The sequence below is a fragment of the Mangifera indica genome, chromosome 8 (genome assembly GCF_011075055.1).
Source record: "Mangifera indica cultivar Alphonso chromosome 8, CATAS_Mindica_2.1, whole genome shotgun sequence".
Taxonomy (NCBI): Eukaryota; Viridiplantae; Streptophyta; class Magnoliopsida; order Sapindales; family Anacardiaceae; genus Mangifera; species Mangifera indica.
In genome coordinates, this window is record NC_058144.1 from 9,710,614 (window position 1) to 9,730,158 (window position 19,545).

Genomic DNA, 19,545 nt, shown 5'->3' on the forward strand with positions numbered 1-19,545 from the left:
GAATAAACCTTCAATTTCAAACATCACATCTTTTGTCTTGCCCCTCCTTTGTTTGATTGTGGTTAAAGATAATAATTTCGATTCGAATTTAAAATTTTTGATTCTTTTCAATTCTAATAGAGAAAAAATTCTTTACTAGAAACGAGAAAAATGATAGAGACAAGAATACATATTTTTCTTTCTCATCTCGCCCTCATCCTCATCTTTTTATATTAATATTTTTATTTAAAATAGTAATATATTTTTATAGTTTTATAATATTTATATTTTTAAAATTTATTTATATTTTAGTTTTATATATTGATATAGTTAATATATGATATTTGTGACATTTGAAATAGTTGATTAATTTTAATTTTAGTTAATTTTGTTATTTAATATGTTTATGTTTTGTTTAAAGGGTATAGGGAGGAAATTTTTTCCCACAGAAATAGAGATGAGAAGAGGAGAGAAAATTATTATCATCTCCGTAAGAAGGACAACTCAGATACTTGGATTAATATCCCTTATAGAAACAATATGAGAATGGAGATGGAGACAGGAAATAGGTTATTCGGCCATGCGCCTCCCTATTTTCATCCCTATTGCTGAATAACATCTTACATCACCCAAGTTGTAACACTATTAATAGGTTTCTTTGAATGAATTAATAAGTGAATTTTACTTGGGTTAAATGATATTTCCCTGAAACGGTATTTTTTCATGATCAATTTAATAGATTTATTTTTCTTATCTATTCTTAAATTTGTTTTTTCAAAATTATTGATATTTCTATTAAAGTTAAATAATACTTTATTTTAAAAAATTTATAAATTTTTTATCCATCCTTAATTAATAATTATAAAAACTAGAAGTTATAAAAGTTGCCGACAAGATTATATTATTTATTTTTCATTGTCTCTACTATCGGGTCAATACTAACCAACCTGTCAACTCCCTTGTGATGGTGTGACTGAGCCCTCCCATTGTCGTCATATTTTCAACTCTATGTACACTTTTTGAGTGCTATCGTCTTTGCTTAACACCAATTCAATTTGAATATATCAAAACATACATATATATGTCATTTCTTGCCCATATATACAGTTGACAAGTTATGTATTGGGTGGATCTTGCTATTTCCACCAACGATAAGACACCTCCTTGCTTGCATGAACCCTAAGCCCATTCACATTCATTGTCTTGTCTCCCTTTTAGATGTTTTTCGACAAGCAATGAACTAAAAAATTAAAGAAAAAAATAAGGATAGAAAAAGAAAAATATAGATTAGTTAAAGTGAAAATGTAATTTGTTTATATCACTAAGAATATAAGTGATATTAATCATATTATATATTATACAAAATGACTAAAATATTTTTAATTATTAAATCTAATGTTTATATTTGACATATAAGCGAAAAAAAAAAAAGAAAATTTCGAAATTAAAGAGTGAATCATCATTCCATCGAAGTTCGGTTCTTTTGCTTGTAATTATTTACCTTAGTATCATAGTTTACTGTTAGCAAATGATAATAGCTTTCTACTTCAAAACTTGAATTACGCTCTACTCACACGGAGAATCTCAAAATTTGAATTTATTTCGCACACTAAGATGTTGGACATTAAAAGTATATATAATTCAGTTTAAACTATAAAACTGGATCGAACTATTTAAAACTTACGGTTTGATTTGTAAAATAGTTTTGTTTAAGTTGATAAGTTTTTTAAAAACAATTTTTTATTTATGAGATTTTTAAATCGAACTAAATCTAAATCGTATTTTTTTAAAAATACATATGTATAACTATATTTGATAAAAATTTTTAATAAGTAATTAGATGTACAACTTATTTTTTCATATTTATTTTGTCATTTTCTTTATATATATATATTATATATTTATTTTATATGTTTATAATATATTCTAAAAAATATGATTCAATTAATTTTATTAATTTATATATATATATTCTTATAAGTTTGGAAATAAGCTTTAACCATAATGGCTCAAAGAACAAGCTTACAGGAAGGTGAAGAAGAACTTATGAAGACGATGATAGCCCAATAGAACAGGGAAGACTGCATTTTTATTTAGTGCTTGCATATTTTGAAAGTGGGACGACATGTAAATGGGCCAGTCCTGTCCAGCCCATTCTTATCCCCCCTTGGTTTGTTTTGTTCAAGAAGAAAAAGTTTAAACATGTCTTACTTTACTAACAATATTATATATAGAGATTTTTTATATATAATTTTGATATATAAATAATATATTATTATATAATAAGATATTATTTTATTATTAATTTAAAATTATTTAATTATATAATAATAATATATTATTTATCTATATAAAAAATATTTACACTTATAATTTTACACAAGATACAAAAGCTTCCACTTCTTCTTGAGAAGATCGAGTCCAACATGCCTACTTGTGTTCATGTAAAAAGCACAACACAAGGAAGACAGTAATGTGGCAGCAACCGTTCCTTCTTCAACATCCACCTCATTTATATTCTTTGTTTATATCTTCAATGCCCCCATTGAAACTTGTTTCTCATGCAAAGCCCTAGCCACCATGCAATATTTTACGTGTCATCCTTTTGAACCTCATCGCTTCTCTATAAAACTTCTCCATGTCCTCTCTATTGAATCTATCTCTTTCTCTCTTTCACCCCTTCTAATCTTCTTCTTTTTCATCACCAATGGCCGAACGTGATCGAGATCGTGACCGTCCACATCCACACCAGGTTCAGGTGCACCCACAGCACCGTTATGAGCATCTCGGAGCCGGTGCCAAGTCACTCTTGCCAAGACGCGGGCCTTCAGCCAGTCAAGTTGTTGCGGTGGTCACACTCCTGCCCGTGGCTGGCACCTTGCTTGCACTGGCTGGTTTGACTCTGGCGGGTTCTTTAATTGGGCTTCTGGTCACCACACCCCTGTTTATAATATTCAGCCCGGTTATCGTCCCGGCTGCTATTGCTATCGGGCTTGCAATGACGGGCTTTTTCACTTCTGGGGCTTTTGGGTTGACGGGCTTGACTTCATTTTCGTGGATCTTGAACAGCTTCCGGCAGTCCTCGGGGTCGGTGCCAGAGATGGCGGACCAGGCAAAGCGGCGCATGGCGGACATGGCAGGATATGTGGGCCAGAAGACCAAGGAAGGGGGCCAGGAGATCCAGAGCAAGCCCCCAGAAGTTGGGAAGACTGGGACAGTGAGGACATGAGTCAGTCTCCAGGAGGAGGAATAATGCATGAATGTGTGGCTCTAGTTTGAGGTTTTTTAATGTATGTATTTAGTGTTCTCGAAGGTGTAAGTTCGTGCGTTGTAGTTGCTCAATGTAGGCATTTGGTTGTGTAATGTGGGTCTAATTTGTTAAATTTGAATGTGTTGTCTTATATGTAATATCCTTTGTGTCTCCTATGAAATGCCAACAATCTTCTCCTTAGAAATTATGTGGATGAATCTATACATGAAGCTCTTTCATTCATCTCTGCAAAAAGATTAAAAAAAAAAAAATTCTAATCAGGCCACTAAATAGGGATGGCAATAGGGACGGTGAGGGGAGGGGTAAGGAGGAGATTGATATCTTCGTTCTCATACTTGTAAATGATATCACTCTTTGTCTTTGTTATAGAATAACAAAAATTCTTTGTCTATTTTCTATGAAGAAAAATTTTCTCTCTATCCTCTCTCTACCTCCACAAGAAAAAATTCTTTCTTTATATTTACAAAAAAAAATTTCCTAATTGTATCATATAAATACAATATAAATATATTAAATAGTAAAATTAAATAAAATTAAAATTAATTTACTATTTCATATTTCACAAATATCATAAATTAACTATTTTAATATATATAACAAAAACATAAATAAAATTAAATAATATAAAATTATAAAGATAGGTACAAAATTATAAATAAATTTTTAAAAATATAAATAATATAAAGTTATAAAAATATGTTAGTATTTTAAGTAAAATTATTAATATAAAGAGGTGAAGAAAGGAATAGAGACAAGAAGAGAATACATGTATTTTTGTCCTATATTTATTTCTGATTGGGAAAATATTTTTCATCTCCTTCCCAATTAAAATCGAGAAATCTCCTCCCAGTTTGACAGCAAACCGATGCACATAAGAATTATCACTACTGATGACTTAAGCCACATCCTTGAGTACATTCCATTGCAGCTGACAGGTAAAACTATTATCCGCATGAACCCCAAAACAAATCAAGTAGACTAAAATTCTCTCCTCCATATGCATCAAGAACATGAACGTTATTTGTTGTGGTCAAGAGCATTGACTTGCCATCTTTGGTGAATTCGATATCAGAAACCCCTGCTCTATCTCCACCTACTAAGAAGGTGTCAAAGGGGCCCTGTCATAAGAACGTGAATCAAACAATTTCATAGCACCGCCTGCCATTGCCACTGCATATACCAAGCCTTGTTGATCATATGCAATTGTGGGTCTTACCACATAGGTGTAAAATTCTCTGACTGCCGTGTATGTTTTAAAGTATGAACATGAATTGCAAATGCCAATCAAAATACAAGCCAGTATTTCTGAACATTGATCGACAAAATATGATTACATATATACTTGCAGCCTCAATCCACAATTTTTACAAACGGAATCTTACATTTAACTTTCAGGCTAATAAACTCGAGACTAGTAACCCTAATTACTTTGCTTCTTCAACACTGTAAAAAGGGGAGGAAAGCAGTCTCCAGTAAAACACCAAAGGGGAAGGAAACCAGTCTCCAGTACTGAATCGACCGATTCCTCTATTTGTCGGTAAAACACTGAAGAATCTCATCTGCTGACGCCGTATGACAGATATTTTAGTTGCGATTTAAATGTGATTGGTTTGGCTTTTTGAAATTAATTTCGAATAAAATCTAAAAGTATTATTTATATATATAAAATATGTTGGCATTTTTTGCTTCTTATAACGGAAATTGCAACTTCAATACTAAAGGGGCATGAGTTGACGCACTAGCACCAGAAAGATTTGACTAGCAATGGACCCTTACACTCCTCTACTGGAGAGAACACGGGTTCCCCAACCCTCGCTGCAGAAATTCGCGGTAATTTCAATCTTCTCAAAGCTCCGATCCGCTCCGACCCATCTTGGCCCCGATTCCGGACCCGGTAGAGACGCAATTTTACAGTGCCTTCACTCCTCGTCTCCCGCCGTCGTCGACCAATCCGTCCGAGAATTTTGCCGGCTTGTTGCCGACTCTATAATAGACCTGTCTTTCGGGTTGGTGGAGCTCCAGTCAGCTCTCGAAGGATCAGACCCGAAGTTTGTACCTCTGTTTGTTAAAGGTTTGGGATTTGTAGTTCGGGTTGGGTTTGTGAGGTGCAATGGCTCCTGGAAGTTTGGCTCCATTGAGAATCATCCGTTTGTTAAGGTGAGAGAATTTTTACGATGAACTTTAGATTATGATCATGGTTTTAGGAAATTAGGAGATGTGGGTGCTTATTCATTAATTATTAATTGACATTGCTTCAGTTTTTAGTGAACTTGTGTTTATAGAATTTGTTGGATTCAGATTCATCTTTTTTTTTTAATTCTGAAAGTAAGGCCGTGTGGTAGTAAGGCATTTGAATTCTGGACTTTCACTCTGTAACAATTTTTTTTTACTGTGTTTAAGCAATTTAAAGTAAAATTTGAAGTAAATTTGATTATTTAAGATTAGTGTCAATGATGAAGAATTTGATTATTAAAGCATTGCCGTCATGTGGTTGAATTTTTTTCATTTATCCAATTTTTTGGGTTCATGAAATTGCAGGTTCTATCCAGTGGAATTGAGGTTCATTCCGAGCTTGTGCAGCAAGTTTTGTTATTTATGACACAGACTAAACAATTGGGAATGGTTCAAGTTTGTGAATTCTTGAAACCCTTTTTCAATTTTTCGATTTTACGAATACCCTTTTCGGATTCTTTGTCGGCTTTGTTTGCAAGGCAGTTAGTAACATCAGTATCATCAATTTGTTGTTCATTTCCGAGTGATGCAATGCCATTATTCAAGCTATTAATAGGTTGCCTTAAATATTTTCCTCACAGGAATTCAGAAGTAAGTGTACCTTTTATTAGTGATTTTGTTTCATTTTTCTTCAGTATTATGGTTGCTACTGTCTTTTTATGGTAAATTAGTTGAATAAAAGTTTTGTATTAATGTTTTCAGTCCAACTCGTTTTTAATAGGTTCTCATTTTTTTCAGGGACATAAGAGTTTCATTTATGTTGTGGAATGTATTGTGGATGCATATATAGTGGTTTTGAGACACTTGGTTGCACAGGGTTCGGTATGTCCTTAAAACTTTCTGTTTTTTGTTGATCTTAATGGAAATGATAACAGAGTGACAAATGACATTATTTTTGGTTTAATTTTGTTGCTAGTGTCATTTACTGCGATTTGTTTTCCATTCATGTTAGCAGCTAGTTTCTGAGGCTCAAATGTGTGGCGTGGAATTATTAGAAACTGTATTTTCTCTCTGTATGTCTCCTTTCAAGCACTCTGGTGGCATTGAGCCCATAGTGGAAATATTGAAGCATGCATTGGTTGCCCAACATGATCTTTCATTGCAATACAAACCTGAAATATCGTCGGTAATACTTTGTCTGTTTTCTATCCTCATTGAATCAGAGCTCGAGCATGAACACCTGTGTATATTGAAATTTCTATCATTCCTTTTAAACTGGAAGAGTGAAAATGGTATGTTTTTCAATCTCTTATGCATGTATTGTTCTAAATTTAGCATCAGCTATGCTGATTTAACTTAGTTGACTTTGGTTTTTGTATCCTAATTCTTGGTTTCTTTGATACCACTTATAATCCATGAGTTTAGTTAATGTGTGTCATGTATCAATGTATTTGGGGTATTACTGGTACTTAAATATATTACAAAGGTTACGATTTTAGTTTTATTGTTGTTGTTCCCATATTTATTATTTACTAAAAATGTGAACTCAACCTAGTAGTTAGCTTCTTGAATGTATGCATGGTGACTATTTGGTTCTCCCTTTCCCACTTTATCCCTTCCTGTGGGGGTTGGCTTGACAGATAACCTCTCTGTCATTTTACTTTTCTTTGCTATGATTGTTTGAATGTATTGCTGGTTGCTTACTAATACTCTGTTGTATACACCTCTGCAGCTAGTGGAGCTACATGTTATCTGAGTGAAGAGCTTTTATTTATATTTCCTATCATAAACCTGATGTCATCACCTTCTAAGTCAGTTAAAGGGGCTGCAACTGACTTGCTTGTCATGTTAGAAAAGCCTTTAGTTAAATTGTTGGCAGTGACAAAGATTGAAGTGGCCACAAAAAGGGGATATTTCCCTATCAGTAGACCTGAATCTATTGTTTTTAGGCTATTGAGAAAACTGTGGTTTGAGGTTTGTTCCTGTTATGTCACATCTGAGCTTCTTTCTTTGCCTTAGTTCTTTTTCCAATAATTATGTATTTTATTGCAAATATTTGATAACCTGACATTTTTTATTGTATAGTTGACATTGAGTAAAAATAGAGTATACCTATGCTTCCCAAGGCTTATTCTACCTTTTCTATCCTAATTGATGTCTCTTGTTCCTTTGTGGCATTATCATATATCTATGGCATTATCTCATATTTATGTGGTTGCACTGTGTAAGAAGACATGTCACATGAGGTAAGACTTGGGAAATGTCATACTACTTGAAAGAATAAGCTAAATGCTGGACTGGTCTTATTCATTATTGGAATTCATTTCTTCTGTAATGTTGTAATTCATGATTGATAGGATCTTAATTTCCTGATTCATTTTTTTTCTTGTTCCTTACCTAATATGTGCTTGGTTCAATCAATATTTGGCAATATGAGAAATGTCAATATGATAAAAATTTTGCCATTGCTAGCAAGTTATTAAAGCATTTTTGTGCTCTATATTACAGGATCACAATTCACAGTCTGGTTCTTTCTTTCTGAGTTTTGCTTGTATTGGGGGGTCTGGCATCAATCAGATGGACAATGAGCTGAGACCTTGGACTTCTCAACTAAAAGAATACTTGGGATGTATTTTTAACTGGAAAAAAAACTCCCGAACTACTTCTGGATCACAAGAGGCTTTTTCATCTGGTATAATGCTGATAGATTAAGTTAACTTCTATCATGCAACAAATAAAATAGTTTGGTGTGTTTGTTTAGGATGTTAAATTCCATGTAAGTAACATGTTGCATTTTCCCCTATATTTTCCACTGTAGAAATGTCCTTGTTACTCTGTGCAACTGCCAGTGTTTTGGTGATGCATCCATCATTAGGGAATTCTGCTGTAGATGCTTTTGCTGCAATTGGCTTATTGGATTCTAAATTGGGAGTTTCATTGTTGCTATCCATCTTATTTTACTGTAATATATTTACCAGAAAAGATGTTATGTACCAGAATATGTTGGTGAGTCTTCCTATCTATGCCCTCAACTCATGTTATGCTTATTTAACTTTCCTCTTTGCTTCTTTAATTTTTAATGGTGATTGAGATGAAAAAATTTGTCAATGATTCTTGCAGCCAAAGCTTTTGGGACTGCTTCCATCACTTGCTTCACATTCTGCAATGATTCCACTTGTAGTTCAAACCATTTTGCCAATGCTGCACAAGGATGCAAACTTGTGTGTACTCTTTACAACTCATATTCTGTGGCTTTCTTTTTATTTATCTGATAATACTTATTTCATATTACAAATTTTTTTTTCTAATGGGCTACTTTCACTGTAACCTTTTATCTCACTACCATTGCTGTGTAATGTATATGGTGTACACTTCATCTAAATGGATGATCATTTTATCATTGTTGGAAATTTTTACCTCACAACATTTACTATCTTTCCAAAGATATTGCTTATGGAAGAAGTGACATAGTTTTAATGTTAATGTGTTTGGTTAATTATCTAATCTCGCAAGTTTTCTAAATGACAAACTGAAATCTGGAGAGTGTAGAACAGTGTCCACAGTTTTGTTGTCTGATGGACAAAAATGCTTGCTTAAAATTGTCATAATTATTGCCGGCATTGTTCAGCATCTGTATACCACAAGACATTATTGTTCATTTCTCACTCTTGGGTGGAACTAGGTGCATGTCTGTGTTGTGTTTTGAAGCTTTTGAATTTCCAAATGAGATCTTAGCTGCTGATTTACATGAATGTTCATTAATGCTTGTACTTGTGCTGTATGTCATGTTTGGATATTCTCCAAACTAGTTACTGGTACTTTATTCTGTAAATTGTCTGGGTTTGACTGACATGCACGATAATTTTCACCAGAACCTTTCACACAATTTATACACCCCCTGAAAATTTCCAGCGCTGTATGATTTCTAGGTTGCATTCATTCTTATGAAAACACTGCACAAGTTCAAAACTTTAAATAGTAGTCGGATTATTTCCTGCAACTATACTTGTGTTAGTGATTTTGTGTTAAGAATAACTTTTAAAACTGTTTTTGATGGAATTGTTTTTAGTGAGGAATAATGGCTATATGTCTCATATCCAGAGTGTTGTATGCTACGGCCACTCGCTTGCTTTGTCAGACTTGGGAGAACAATGACCGTACCTTTGGGAGTTTGCAAGTAAGATTTTTCACGGTGCTAATTTCTTATTGCTCAGCTCCAACATATGATACTCATTAAGAAGCTCTTTTTTCCCTAGAAAAAGATTTGATATAAAATTTCAATATAATTTTGATAATGGTGCTGTGCTTTTATTAGTGTTCAAAATAATGTAATATAAGGGTGTGTTAGCTTATGTAGGGTTGAAAAGGATTGGTGAAAGTAATGAGAGGTACCATGTTAATGCAATGGTGCACCTTTAAAAGTACATCAAAATTCAAAATTAAAAAAAAAAAAAAATTGGTCATTACAGCTGATGAGGCCAACCTCACCAATGATTTTCCTCTATGTCCAGTTCTTGTTTTCTGATTCATTTTCCTTTACTTTTTTGTCTTCTGATTTTGTTTTGTTCTTTTAACGTTTAGGGAGTATTAAACCCGAAAGGTTTCACAGAATTCATGTCTGAGAGAAACATCTGTTTAAGTATGGCTGCTTCCGTTCGGGATGTTTGCAGAAAACACCCTGATAGGGGAGTGGATCTTGTCTTGTCTGTTTCGGTATGTGTTTCCCAAAAGCTATTTTGTTTATGCTTTGTGCTATGCGAGCAATTCTTGGGTGTCTTTTATATTTACTTTTTCCATCTAATTGACAGGCTTGCATTGAGAGCCGAGATCCTATAATTCAAGCTCTTGGTTTTCAAAGCCTTGCCCATCTTTGTGAAGCTGATGTAATTGGTAATTTATAGTGTGCTATGAACTTTCATGGCTTTTCTTTTTGGTGATAACTTTTGTTATTCCTTCCACAAATGCTACTTAAAGTTGAAACAATAGCTGCTTCACAATACTTAAAATAAATCTAAAGTATTTGCGGTGTTTGCATCGCTGATAAAAATCTGGTGAAAATGTAATTGTCTTCAGATTTATTGTGGAGATCCAGTTGTGCAATCTATCTTCATTTTTTTCTGTTTCTTTTTTCTTTTTATAATTCAACTTTACAGACGTTTCAATTAAATTTTACCTCATTTTCTATGCTTCAAGCAATTTGCCTTTGTGCTTCAATTAATTTGCCTGCCTGAGTGAAACAGTGAGCCAAAGTAAATTAACCCACTGTTTAATATGGAGAATCTTTTGCTTTGTCTTTAGAGTACAGTTGGTTTGGAGTCCTTGATAGCTACAAATCTATCAATTCCGGCCATTCTTAGGGTTATCATAAAATACAAACAAATATTATTCATTGTTCTTTTATTTTGTTTGGATGATAATCAGCATTATCTTCTTTGCAGTTTTCTCACAGAAAAAACAAAAACAAAAAGACTCTTCCCTTTAAAAGTAACTGATTTTATTAAAGAGGAAAAGTTTGGTGGTTTGTCTCTAAACTTATTCATCTTAGTGATCCTTCATCCAGTGTAATTTCTCTAATGATGATTTTAAATGTTACTCTCAAAACATAGATGTACATATTTTCAATTAGTTGTTTGAATGGTCGGTTAAGCTATACAGGATATTATTAACTGAGTATTTATCTCCTATTACTTTTTTTAATGCTTGATTCGAAGAAACTTTTGTATATCTAGTTTCTAATCTATTATTTTATCTTTTACTCACTTTCTAATATATATATATATATATATATATATATATATATATATATGTATGTATGTATGTATATATACACACACAATCAATAAAACTATGTGCATACACAGATAATATACAATTACATGATTGTGTGATTGTGAATTAAATAAAAAATAACACTCAGTCATATGAAGACACATTATTTGTGTATCTAATTGTGTATTAAAAAATGTGTACACATAACATTAGTCACATAAAATTAAAAATTCTGATTCTATGTTCTGTTCATTGTGTTGGTGTAGATTTTTATACTGCTTGGGATGTCATTGCAAAGCATGTGCTAGACTACTCCTTGCTGCCAAATCTTGCCCATAGGTATGTATTCCTTGGTACCAATGTATCATCTTGTAACTTCTGTATTGAATTTACTACTTCTGGTTCTTGAATCAGTAAAGGGTAGAAATCTTGAAAAAGGTTAACCTTCTGGGTTTAAACTACTGAGGAAGTGTATAGCATTTTGAAGCTTGGTTATTTTCCCCTTCTGTGGAACTAGCTTGAGTTTGGTTAGATTTTGATAACATCAGCAACATTGTTAGACAACTTTATTTGCCATAAAAATGTAAAATTGCACCTTATTCTGTGATAAAGTTGTTTTATTATATCCTGGGTTCTTTTTCCTACATAACATTCCTCCAATGTTGCATTATTCATGTGTGACAGTAATTATGCCACACAACCTTTCGTCTAGTTTGTTTCTGGGTGATTCAAAGTTGAAATTGGTCTCCTTCAATTAACAATGCTTAAATGCCTGCTGCTCTCTTTCTATTGGCAGCTTATGCCTTCTTCTAAGATGGGGAGCAATGGATGCTGAAGCATATCCGGAGACTTCAAGGACTGTTCTTAAAATTTTATGGTGTGCTGGTACCACGGTGCGCCCAGCACATGATGCTCAATGGGCAAAGGCTAGAGCCTCCGCCTTTGAGGCCTTAACCCAATATGATGTAAATTTACTGAAATGTTGCAAATGTGTATTTCAGGAACTGATTCCTTATTGTGACCACTTCATGCCATTCTGAAGTGGATGAAAATATCTTGCATTACATTTACATTTCGCTATTAAACTTTGTTCAGTTTATTTTTGGCATTCTAAAATTTTCCTCTAAATCCATCAATCTATTCCCAGGTATCATTTATTGGTAAAAATATTTCAGATTTCAAGCAAAAAAGTTTGGAGCTTCTTTTTTCTGAGACAAATCAAGATGTACTTCAGGCTGTGGAGGGATTTCAAGTCAAGATTATAACACATGAGCATATGTAAAAGTTTCTTATCATAAATTCTATTTTCCTGTATTACAAGGCTGAAGAAATAACCCTGTACAATGAACTGAACCTTCTGTCTCTTTGTTCCAGCACTCGGCGAAGATTTGTAAAAGAGAAAAAAATACCCGGAAGTAAGATTGAGAAATTGCTGGAAGTTTTTCCTCAGGTTATTTTCTCTTCAGGTATAATGAGATTGATGGCTTGTAAGTTATTATTAAAAAAGTGTTGTATCCTATTTAATTGTCATCTGCCTATTCTCTTTTGTCTTTGTGTTCCCATGAAAACTATAACCATGCTAAGTTCGACACAGCAAAGTGATCAAATTTGTTCAACCTTCACTATAACTATGGGAAATCTTCTTGTACATGACCTGTAAGGCATTTCATTTTTTCAGGAAAAAGTAATGCTGGAGAGTTACCTGGGGCAGCCCTGTTATGCATTGCCTTCTCGCCTAAAGATTTGAACAAGCAAGGAGCATCAAGAGTTCGATCTTAGTTCTTTTTGTTTTGTTGTGCTTTTAATTCTTTTTATTTCAGGTTTGCTTTGCATCTAAATCTGTTTACTTTGTCTCCAGGGATTACAGGATGTACATGCTGAGTATGAGAATGCACTGGTGGATATAGCACCATCCCTTCAGCTTTCGAGAAATATTTTTGTTGCCCTTCTTTCATTGCAATCATGGAAATCCTTCATTCGACGTTGGATTAGGGCTAATGTTCTGTCCCTTAATGCAAAAGTGACAACCATTGTGTTGGATAAAACTTCTAAAGCTGCCAATAATATTCTGAAGGTTCATGTTTTGGCTTTCATTCTTACAATACTGTTTGTACTACAGTTATTATGACCTTAATTTTTCTATGTTGTTACTAAGCAGAGTATGATACGAATTACTGAAGATTCTGTCCCTAGTTCTGCTGAAAATATAGCACTGGCAATTGGTGCCCTTGGTGCGGTAAGAGTTTTAAGAAATGATTTAAAAGAATAATAATAATAATTTGTCTTCTTTTAGCCTTCTTTGGCAGTCAAATATAATGCATGACCAGATGAAACTATCTGCGTCAATTTTGTGAGTTTATTTATCCTCTGGATGGAACATCTAGATTTGGTAATAAATCATGCTTAACATGTCTCATGAAAAATTTACAACATGGATGTGCTTGGTATGAATCCAATATTCTTTTGGAGACAGAACAGAATTAGAAGAGATAAGAAGCTGAAGAGGAGAGAATTCATTCATTATATTATTTCTTTCATCAATCTATGTTCTGGAAAGTTAGCTTTTTTACAATGTCCATTCCTAAATAAGACAAACTAAAAACGTACTTCTATGTATTAAATAATCCTCTTAAATGATATATACTTAAAAAGTAATGGATCTGAAAATATAATGGAACTCTTAAAATAAGCATGTGAGAGTTCATTTTATTTTCAAACCAGGACTCCTCATATTGGACACCTATTCTTGATTCTTCATCAATTGGCATATCTCTTCTTCAGAACTTAGAGCTTCATAACCAATCAAATGAAGTTCAATCTCAACAAGAATCTGCTACAGAAATAAAATTTTAATCTGGTCTGCTAATTGTGCAGTTTCTGTTGTTTCAACTTTGGTTAGTAATGAATTGTAGTAGATGAAATGATCTATCATTGATGTTCTGTCTCAATTCCTCTACTAGATTAATTGATTTTGCTTGATGTTATCAGGTACTGCCTCCATCTGCCCACACTATTAAGTCAACAGCTTCAAAGTTTTTATTAGGTTGGTTGTTTCAGCATGAACATGAGCACCGCCAATGGTCAGCTGCAATTTCTCTTGGATTGATATCAAGGTCCCTACATGTAACTGATCATAAGCAGAAATTTCAGAATATCAATGGTCTTCTTGAGGTATAGAGTTTTATCATGTGATGTTATCTTTTGGTTATCTATGGAATGGAGCTCAAAACAATGCTAAAAACAATTGTGATAATCAGTTGAGGCTATATGCATCAAGTATAGAAATTATCAGACAAGGGAAAACCATCTTTCTTTGTTGACTCAGGAAGGAGGATAACTCAAAATGCACTATGAAAGTTTTGATGGTTTTGTAGTGTGTTTTACATACTGGCTATGCTTTCAGGTTTTGTGTGGCAGTAGAAGCATCCTTGTCAGAGGGGCCTGTGGGGTTGGCTTGGGATTTTCATGCCAAGATTTACTCACCCGGGGTGAATTCGCTGATGATTCTAACTTGGACAGAGAAACCTATAAGACGCAGGAAATGGAATTACTTGGAAGAATAGTGAAAGTGTTATCTATGAGGATATGTCAACTTGCTCCCTCTTCATCTGGTATTCTTGAAAATCTCTCTGATCATTTTCCTGTGGGCTCTTATGATGTTGATATTGATATAAGTTTTAAACTTCCACATGAGAATTTTATTGACTTGGAGGATGATATTTGGGGTGTTGCTGGACTCGTCCTTGGTTTGGCAAGCTCTATTGGTGTAGTATACAGGACTGGGGCATACGATGCAGTTCTCAAGATAAAAGACCTAATCATATCCTGGATTCCTAATGTGAATTCTCTGGTTCAAGATTCTGGTTCTTATTATGAAAGGTCTGAGATAGTTTTATCAGTAGGATCCTGCCTGGCACTTCCTGTTGTAGTGGCGTTCTGCCGAAAAGTTGAATTGATGGATGATACAGAGCTGGACCATCTTGTTATTGGCTATAGGGAACTTATTTCTGAGTTATTATTAGTTAATAAATCTGGCAACCTCTATAAGAGCCTTTTGTTGGCATCATGTGTTGGGGCAGGGAGCCTTCTTGCATGCATTTTGAGTGAAGGGGTGCAATCTATTAAAGTTGATCATGTAAAGTGTTTACTGCAATTGTTCAAAAAATGTTACTCTAGTCCTTACCCTCCTATCATCAATTTGGGTGGCGTGCTTGGAGTTGTTAATGCTTTGGGAGCAGATGCTGGATTTTTTGTCAATGTTCATCCATCAACCTCCTCTATTCATGCTGGTTATGCACAGAAGGTAGCCAAAATTTCCCATTTTGACTAAATGCATCCCTGTCTGCCTTGTTTTTTCTTTTTTGTAGATCTTCCCTATTTTCTTACTTGGTTATGTAATTAACTGAAGGTTCAATTTTAACTTGACAGGAACATTCTTATATTTTGGGTCCCATACTTTCGAATCCCCTTTTTGAGCAACATGTGACGCCATTGATGCAAGAAATATTTCTGATGGCACAAAATTCTAATGACCATCAACTTCAACAGTATGCTGCATGGGCTATGTCATTTCTGCGACATCATATATGGTCCAAAGAACTATTAAATATTGATAGCAATATCCAGACTGATGCATCTGGTTCAAAAATTGCTCCTCACAGTTTTCCTGAGGACAGCATAGTCATGAAACTCAGTTCGTGGCTAAATTGTAGAAATTTTTCTGTGGTAGGTTTATTTCTCAAATTTGATCATACTAAATTTATCCTTGTTCTTCAGGTAGATGTTTATTATATCTAATTTTTTTTAGATGGTTAAACTTGAAGAAAGAAATAGTCATTGCATCACATTATTCACTTAATTTTCAGGAAAAAGATAACAGTGTACTTCAAAGTTGGCAATACTATGTTTATCTCTTTTATAATAGGATATATGTTATAGGATGGAGGAAAAATCATTATATGATGTTAATGAAGTAGGTCTTGATAAAGTGTTGGCATGAATTAAAAGGTAGAATATCAATGCTGTTGAGATGGATGGCTCATATACAAGAATTTTGAAAAATAAATAAATAAATAAATAAAAGGAATTCGTTTGCAAGAGTTAGAGGGAGCACTGTTATCCTGATAGTTTGAACATTTGGAAAACTGTGACATCATTTAAGTAGTTATAGGCTTCCCTAATCATTTTGAACTTGCTGTTTAATCTGTATTAACTTTTTTGCTCTGAAATTCAGACGGATACTACTGCTCATGTTGAAACAGTATCAACTGTTTTGAGGTGCCTTTTGCGAGCACCCAGATTGCCAACCTTGGACTGGGGAGTGATCATCAGGCGTTGCATGAGATATGAGGCCAAAGTTGCCAATTCATTGCCTCCAGGTGCAGCTTGTAAGAGAGGAACCCTTAGGGAGGAATGTGTACAGTTCTCATTAGTTCATGCAAAACAATTTGATCCCCTCCTGACTTTCCTTGATGAGCTGTCTGATATTTCCAGGTTTGAACATATAAGCCCAGCTTGCTGATGTTTTCTCCTCTTCCTTTGCAAACCAGTTTGTTTTACTCTTTTAACTTTCTTACTATCTGATCTGTCCAGGTTTGGAAAGCTTGAGCTGAACTTGCAGGCATATCTGCTCTTCCATCTGGGTGACCTGATAAAATTATTCTCAGATTCAAGGCTTGAGAAACTATTTGATGATATAGCTGATTACTTCTCTTCATTTACTTCGTTTGAAGTATATAATCCTGATCAGAAAAGCTTTCTGCGCATCTCTTGCTGGAAAGGTCTGTATCAGTGTCTGGAAGAAGCTTCTCTTGATTCTCTGGAGTACATTCCAAACATGGAGAAGTGCATGGAGGTTCTTTTTACCTTGCTGCCAGCACCACAATCTGTTTCCGTAGTTGGAGTAAATCAGAAGGATTTTGCACAGGAGTGGTCCAACGCAGTTAGATGCTTAGGGACGGCTCGACGGGGATGGTTATTGGATTTTCTGCAGGTAAGGTTATTCCTCTGTCTCTGGTTTTTATTTCTATAATTTTCACTGAAGCACTTCACTCAATAAAATGCCTTACCAGTTATTTGCTGGTATTGAGATCATCATATGATTCTATACTGATATAAGTATTCAGAGCTATATCTTGCTTTTATTATTTGTTGTATAGAAATCAATTTTCATTGATGTGAACCTTAGGAGTACTGGCTGCTTACCGTAAAATTTTGAAGATACACATGTTGTATAATTTAACCTTCTGTGGCATTAAATACTTTTATAACAGCCATCTGCTCCATGCAGGTTTCACATATGGATCAAGCACAAGATGATTTCCAGTTAAGTGACGTGCTAAAAAAGATCCAAGCAAAAGCCAAACTAGTTAGAGTTGGCTCCTTCCAGTTGACTGAGCTGGGAAAGCTAAAAGCTTACATATTGAACTTTGAACCACTTGGTTAGTATCTCTATAGCAAGATATGAAGTATATGGACAGATGAAGAAGTCATTACAACTTAGAAAATGGAAATATCTATTGTTGTCACAATGTGAAAAAGTTTGCTCATATTCAAAATTTTCTTTCTACATGAATCAACTTTTGTATTTCAGGTGTCTGGCATGTGCTTGTTGAGGTTGTTTCTGCCCTTCAACATGCAGATGAAATTGTCAAAAGACAGTGGCTTGTTGATATTGTTGAAATCAGCTGTGTTTCACGTTATCCTTCTACGGTATGCTTTAATTCTACTTGTAGTTGAACTATTATAATATGAATGAAATGTGCATGGCCAATTGTAGTTCAATTTGCACAAATATTTTAACTTTCTTTTTTCAGGGAGTCATTTCTTTATAGATAACAAAATAAGATGAGAAAAAAGTGCATCAGAATCTACTGCAAAATGGATAAGAAATTACAAGGAATAGAAAATAGAAAGGGGAGAGTTTAGACGCCTTCGTTTTTAAAGAAAAGAATATGAGTTTCTTTGTATCTATGTTTTTTATTAACAGTATAATCCATCATATCCCTGCAGGCACTGCAGTTTCTTGGCCTGCTTGCTGGTAGCTGCTGCAAATATATGCCTATTCTAACTCAAGATCACCTGACCGTGTTAAATGATCTACCATTGATTCTTTCTTCGCTTTTATCGGATCCCAGTTGGGAAGTTGTTGCAGAGTTGTTCGTTTCTTATCTCTGGGTATCAACAGAACGCATTTATAATTGGGCTACAAGTTTAGCTGTCGGCAAGTCATCACCTAGCTCACAACCCATCCAAGAAAGCAAGAAGGATATGGCTGCTTTCCTGTTACAAGTGATGCATAGTACCTGTGTATGTTTGAAGGATTACTTGCCTCTAGAGAAGCAACTTAAGCTCTGCAATATGTTGGTCACCTGAGACATGAACACTCTTTTTTCAAAAGATATATATTTCCAAGTTAGGCCAGCCTAATGGATTTTGATTTTGATCTTGCCACAACTAGTACAATTTTTCCATGTATATATGTGGGAACAGATAGTTGTTTCTTGTTTTTTCAACAATTTTTATATTAGAAAGAAAAATGTTTCATATAATTTTTTTGTATACAGATTATGTGACATTGTTTTTATGGTCAAGTCATTCATGGTCATCAATCCAAGTGATCCCTTATTTTACCATGTGCAGGTGCAGCTTGGGATTGCTTTGTCACATAGCAAACAAATACAACCGAAACTTTTTTTTTATTTCCATCTTAAAATAAAGTAAGAAAGAAATTAATACCCGGGATTGCTTTTTTCACATAGTAAAAAAAAAAAAAAAAATTTACCTTAGAGTAAAATGAGAAAAAATTTCATGGAATTAGAATAAGGGTAATGTGTAGTTTGGTTTCGTACTATATCATTGCCCTAGGAGAGTTTTTACGGACTGAGTTGGAATGGTATAAAAGTTTTTTCAAACTAAATTAAAAAAAACAGTTTTAAAAAATTTTAAATTAGATTTAAATTATTTTAAATTTCAAATTAAATCAAATTAAAAAAATATTATTTCATTCAGTTTAAATTTATTAAAAATAATTCACTTTTAAATATATTGTATTTAATAAATAATAATTAAATTATAATTTTCTAAAATATAAGATAAACTTGTAAAATAAATATGAATTACATATACATTTAATATATAAAAAAAATGATAAAATAAATATAACAAAAAAATAACACATTTAATTGTTTATTAAAAAAATTTATCAAATAAGGTCTTATATATATTGAAAAAATATGAACCGTAGATTCTTTTTTTAATTTATCAAATTGAATAATTTTATAAATCAAATCGTAATTTTTTGAATTATTCATTTAAAATTTATAATTTGAATCAAATTATATACGACTCTTCTC

At 33.5% G+C, this 19,545-nt stretch overlaps 2 protein-coding genes across 6 annotated transcripts; both read left to right on the forward strand.

The window, feature by feature from the left end:
- The first annotated feature begins 2,634 nt into the window (after positions 1–2,634).
- Positions 2,635–3,437, forward strand: LOC123224365 (oleosin H1-like). Its single transcript, XM_044648004.1, has one exon. It carries the CDS (start codon positions 2,687–2,689, stop codon positions 3,206–3,208), a length of 522 nt encoding a protein of 173 aa, XP_044503939.1. The 5' UTR covers positions 2,635–2,686; the 3' UTR covers positions 3,209–3,437.
- An 824-nt stretch (positions 3,438–4,261) lies between these two features.
- LOC123223338 (protein RST1) lies at positions 4,262–18,741 on the forward strand. Of its 5 annotated transcripts, none has more exons than XM_044646491.1 (27): positions 4,262–4,851; positions 4,972–5,407; positions 5,789–6,073; positions 6,221–6,304; positions 6,435–6,714; positions 7,155–7,396; positions 7,931–8,114; positions 8,241–8,428; positions 8,543–8,643; positions 9,524–9,599; positions 10,004–10,135; positions 10,231–10,312; positions 11,458–11,530; positions 11,988–12,156; positions 12,339–12,469; positions 12,566–12,657; positions 12,870–12,958; positions 13,050–13,265; positions 13,350–13,427; positions 14,180–14,362; positions 14,595–15,494; positions 15,620–15,916; positions 16,425–16,684; positions 16,784–17,183; positions 17,481–17,631; positions 17,784–17,902; positions 18,203–18,741. In XM_044646491.1, exons 2-27 carry the CDS (start codon positions 5,015–5,017, stop codon positions 18,563–18,565), a joined length of 5,568 nt encoding a protein of 1,855 aa, XP_044502426.1. In that variant the 5' UTR covers positions 4,262–4,851; positions 4,972–5,014; the 3' UTR covers positions 18,566–18,741. The 5 variants fall into 5 exon arrangements, with proteins under 5 accessions (XP_044502426.1, XP_044502424.1, XP_044502427.1 ...); XM_044646489.1 differs by having other exon boundaries at positions 4,262–4,787; XM_044646492.1 differs by having other exon boundaries at positions 4,262–5,407; positions 6,438–6,714.
- The last annotated feature ends 804 nt before the right edge of the window (positions 18,742–19,545 follow it).